The 5,458-nt window shown below is 40.3% G+C and overlaps 1 protein-coding gene across 1 annotated transcript; it reads left to right on the top strand.

Annotated features, from left to right (window-relative positions):
• The first annotated feature begins 12 nt into the window (after positions 1-12).
• Positions 13-5,458, top strand: dolpp1 (dolichyldiphosphatase 1). The gene is made up of 8 exons (XM_005720241.1): positions 13-130; positions 804-904; positions 1,079-1,163; positions 2,242-2,341; positions 2,640-2,738; positions 3,657-3,785; positions 3,923-4,012; positions 4,409-5,458. Exons 1-8 carry the CDS (start codon positions 55-57, stop codon positions 4,443-4,445), a joined length of 717 nt encoding a protein of 238 aa, XP_005720298.1. The 5' UTR covers positions 13-54; the 3' UTR covers positions 4,446-5,458.

The following is a 5,458-nucleotide window of genomic DNA, read 5'->3' on the forward strand; positions in this document are numbered from 1 at the left end:
TGGACACGTGTCTGGGCGTTTCACTGTGGGACTGCCCGGTTGTGTCCGGGTAAGATGGCGTTGGAAGAGCAGTGCTCGGCACCACCTCGATGGCGGTCCATATCTTTGACACACGTAGAGTTCCCCGAGGGTACGTACACTTAGCGTCTTTATGTGTCTGCTGAAGCTCTGTCGACACTGGCTGTTGTGTAATTTTTCGGGCAGTGCGTGTTTTGTTGCTGCTGAATGAACACGGCCGTCGGTGTTGCTGCCAAATTGTGAGCTGCTGTAGAACCAGCAACACAGCGGGAAATGTAACCCGGACTGCAAAATTGTGAGACAGCGTCGCATGCGCAGTTTGTCACAATGTCCACAATGAAGGCTAGTTAGCCTGCTAGCTGTCTTTATATCGTCTTCGGTATTTTCTTTCCGCTCTCTGCTAATACGCCGTGTACTGTAACGGTTATTTGGCCAAACTCAAGTATTTAAAAAATAGGAAAAAAAAGGTATGACTACAGTAGAAATAAATTGGTACTCCTCGGAAAGCATTGTAGCCAGCATTGTAGCTAACATACTAGCTAGTCCCATGGCCTGATACTGATCAGTGTGACTGAATCGCATTGCACGTATATGTTTGAGTTGCACCCAATAATGTGCTCTGTTAGTTTAAATATGGCTTAGCTGCTTAACCACACCAGCTTCCTTCTTGTAGCCACAGTGTCTTGGTCATCCGGGTTCACTGAGAGACACAACTTGTCACTCCCACCAGTGACTTCTACTGTTTATGTGCCATTTAATATCTGTAATCTGTTAATGTGTTTTAGATGATCTGACAGGACACTTGCTGGCCTACATCAGCCTCATCCCTATAGCAATTCTTGTGGGCTTTGTTACACTCATAGTGTTTAAACGGGAACTGCACACGGTGAGTCCTGCACATGTACTTGACAAAGTTGTGGTTTTAGAAAGGGCACAATATTTAAAAGTCCGCCTGTGAAACTGTCAATTGTCTCACAGGAACTTGATCAGCATTGTCAGACAGGGCAGAAGTATGCAAACACTCATGCATTGCCTTTTTTTTTTTTTCTCATAAAACTAGATTTCCTTCTTTGGAGGGCTTCTCCTGAATGAAGGAGTGAACTGGCTGCTGAAGCACATTCTCAGAGAGCCGCGCCCATGCGCAGGTGGGTGAAGGAACAAGTTTTTTCTTTTTTCTTTTTTATGTATAGCAGGTTGGGTTGGGCAAGCATTACAAAAATGTAACGGTAGCTAGAGTTCATCTTCTGCTATCAACCACAATATCTATTCAGGCACACAGCACTGAAACCTGAGACTACAAATTTATCTTGCTATTATCTCTTTATCTCCGAACTGTGTGATGATGGCATCAAGATGATTCGAGAGCCCCAATTTAATATAAAAATTGGCTTATAGCATCTATTTTTTTTCGTCCAAAAATTTTTTGTTTTGTCAAATATTGAATTAGAGCTAAATAGAAGGACCTGTAGAAAGTGCCGATATCCACTTCAGCTTTATGAGTAGTTTTATTCTTTTACTAAACCCAAAACAGTGCCTGCACTGGATACGCTGATCAGCCACAACACAAAAACCACTGGTCACCTCATTAAATGGAGAATATTGGGCTGATGGCGTTTCTCTTTAGTTTGTAGTTGCAGTCCACCTAACATGCCACTCCTGCCTTATCCTCTTGGTGAAAGTACTCAGTTTGAGGCTACATAATAGATGTGGCCCAGTGGCTACACCCATCTTTTATTTTGTCCTAACCTCACTACTTGACGACAAACTCCTCAGGAACATAATAATAGGCCATATCCAGCCTCCAAATGTCCCAGGATTCTATCATCATCATTTGCTGGAATAACTGGAAAAAGCTCACTAAAAGACCCCACCCCACAGCACCCAGGGGATCATCTGCCATTGACCCAGAAATCCTGTGCCAATGCTCCATCTGTTTAAGAGTGGGACGTACACATTGTTAGACACATGGTATTATACTTTTGGTTGATGAATACTTCATTGAAGGGGAGAAACGTTTTATTGGCTGATAATAATGGCTTTGTTTTCTTTTGTTTTTTTCCCCTCTTCTTCCAGGTTTTTGGACAAGAGCATTTAATTGTTTTCTTTATGCATGATTAAAAAAAAACTGAATAATTTTTGGGTTTTGTTTGTCATAGCCGAACTGTTGTAAATAAAACCAATATTGTAAATTAATGTTTATAAGATTCTGTTGTCTCTCTGCAGGGGCTCACACAACCGTGCACACAGAGTATGGGATGCCCTCCAGTCATTCCCAGCTTATCTGGTTCTTTGTTGTTTACTTCTTTCTTTTCCTTTATTTAAGGTGAGTTATTTTGTTGTTGTGTGGGGAAGTTTAATGATAGAAACATAGTTGTGAAATAATTCAAATTGCAGCAGCTACTTGACAAAGTGAATTTAGTCTAGCAGTAGGACTAATGCAAACATGCAATGTGTATTGTGTGCATCTCAAACAAGCATTTCATTTCTAGTTTTCATCTGGTGCTCAGTTTGGTTATTTGAGGTCATTACAAGAATGGTTTGGGCTATCAGTAATTATTCCACCTTAACTTTAAAATGTGCCAAACTGCTGTATATTATTATTTATTCTTTTTCCCCGTCAGAATGCATCAAACGAACAATGCTCGATGTGTGGACCTTCTGTGGAGACACATACTGTCCATTATCCTCTTGGGCATAGCCTTATCAGTGTCATACAGCAGGTAAAATCCAATCCCCATCCTCTGCACATATCCCAGATCATTGCTAAAATCTGAAGTTCATAGAAGAGTACTCTAACAAACAGTAATATTAGTACTTGTTTTACTAAAGTTGACCCTCATTATATAGGTCTTATGCATGCACTGTACACCACATCCTTGCCCTTTTTCTTATTAACTGTTTTCTTGGCCCTTGTTATGATAAACAGGAAGGTTGTTTTATTTATTTATTTATTTTTGCTGGTTCAGGAGGTTCCCAGCATGTTATGTGATCATTTGTGACACTAGACTACATGCCTGTACTCTGTTTACAGATGCCCATTCAAGTCTGCACTTTCATGAGCCATCTTTATTATATTGAGTATGTTTAGGACTTTAGTCCATTCATGACTGTTCAGTAGTGTTACAGAGTGAAGCTACTTCCCTCGCAGGTGATCTTTGGGGGGGAGGGAGAAACGCGTTATTTCAACAGAAGTCGATTTAAAGTCAAGGAAGTTTTGACCTGAATTGGCAACCATTACTGATGTGATGGGGACGCAGAGCTCAGTGGTTCTGTATTGGCATTTCTGCCAGAAATTGCATAAGCAACACTCGATATACTTGTATATTCTTATAGTGCTTTTTATGTTCTCTTTTCTATAAATAATTGAGATATTGACTTTTTTTTTTAATTAGATGGTGGCAATTATTTGATGAAATGAAGGACTTAAGTTAACTGTCTCAACTTGTGAAGCATGAATGTCAGTAGTGGGTGTAAAACTCAGAGATGACATTTGACCAGGCTGCTCACACTTTGCAAAGAACTTGATTTCCTTTGTAGCAGCATCACTTTTGCTGAGCTGATAACACTTTGAAATGGTTTGAAATGCATTTTGATTTTTTTTCTTCTTCTTTTCTCTTACTTACTTACTCATTCTTCAGAGTCTATTTGTTGTATCACACCTGGAGCCAGGTTTTCTACGGTGGAGTGGCCGGTAGTACGATTGGCATAATCTGGTTCTTTATTACACAAGAGGTGCTGACACCAATATTCCCCAAAATAGCTGCATGGTAAGTAGTTCTCTCATTTTCTGCTTCCTTCATGTGTCACAGGGGAGGGCAACTCATCCTCTGCCTGAGTTGCATGAAAATGGTCTAGTATCTATTGTCTAATGTTCATATTTTTCTTTCTTTTAAACAATTCACAGGCCAATATCAGAGTACTTCCTGGTACGAGACACAAGCCTGATCCCAAACATCTTGTGGTTTGAGTACACAGTGACCAGATCAGAGGCACGGTAAGATACTGTGGTGGTGGTAATGGCATTTCACTCGCTTTTCTACATCTGTGATTATCGAGGCCTGACTAAAACACTTGGTGATGGTAGCAGCTAACATGTGAGCAAGCCAGGAATAATTCGTTGCTAATTAGACGTGACACATTTAGAGGTCTTCCTGTTTTCTTTCTACTGTGCCGTTAACTGAATGAAAATTTGACAGGAGTGTTGTTCAGCACTTTCAAAGCTAAGTTCAGCTTCAGTAGCGCTGAGAGCTTGAGACAAAATTATTCATGTCACGTAGCTCCCTGCTTAGCAAGACCATTGATCCATTGAAATGTTTGGTGCTTTAAATATGACTGGGTCTCCTAATATTTTGAGTTTGCTAATTTTCTTTCTTTTCTTTTTTTCTTCCAGGAACAGACAACGAAAGCTTGGAACAAAAGTTCAGTGATCTACAAAGTTCATTTGTGAAACTGAGTTTAGGACCACACGTGCACACAGATACATTCCCATTTACAGACGCAAACAAATGTTCACTCACCCCCCCCCGACCAAAATATGGCATAAAAAGTAAACACAAAAACGACACTGGAGAACCATCATCTGGACTGACGTGGTTGCAAAGGAGTAAAGGGCGAAAAAAAACACACAAAAAAATATTTACAGGTGGCAGGAGTGCCTGGACCTGGCCCGGAGCCTACAGCCTGAGCAAGTCCGTCCCCACGCCTCTCCTCCTTGTACAGCTTGCCTAAAAATGCTCTTCAGTGCATGCAAGACTGTGTAAGAGGCATACTATTTAATGATAGATTAATATATATATTTTAACTATAAACTCACGCTGACAGTAACGGTGTGTTGCAAGAGCTTCAAGGGGCCAATTACAGGAGCCTTTGCTCAAGTTTCAAACAGATTGATGGGCGTCATTGCAGCATGTACTTAGTGATTCCTTTTTTTTTTTTTTCTTCCCTTTAAAAGAAATATTCTGATGGATACTATAGCTGGTGGGGTGGGTGGGATGATTATGGCTTTGTTGGGGGTGATGTGGAGTCGACCATTTTTCATTGTTATAGACTAGAGAATGAACAGTTTCTAAAATTGGTTATGATGTAGTATAAATATGAAATTGCACTTTGTTAAATTTACAAGTTAAAATAGGACTAACACTAGTTAAGTATCATGAATGACCTTCCCTGTCTTTTTCCCTCATTGGGTTTTGCTTTGTGTCTCTGCCAGTCCTCATAATAATGATATCAGACTCCAAAGCTGATCTGTAAGCAGTGTAAATTTAATGAACCTTCTGAACTAACAAGCTATAAGTTATGGTTTCTGTTCATATCAACCTTTAAGTGGCACAGCAGTGGGTTTGAGTTATTCTTTTGTTGTTGAACACACTTTGGACCGAGGTGTTTTGTTAATGCCTCTTGCATAGTAGCAGCCTGGGAACAGAATTCTGGGATTTGTAAA

The sequence above is a fragment of the Pundamilia nyererei genome, unplaced genomic scaffold, assembly GCF_000239375.1.
Source record: "Pundamilia nyererei isolate P.nyererei 1_Seehausen unplaced genomic scaffold, PunNye1.0 scaffold00002, whole genome shotgun sequence".
Classification (NCBI taxonomy): domain Eukaryota; kingdom Metazoa; phylum Chordata; class Actinopteri; order Cichliformes; family Cichlidae; genus Pundamilia; species Pundamilia nyererei.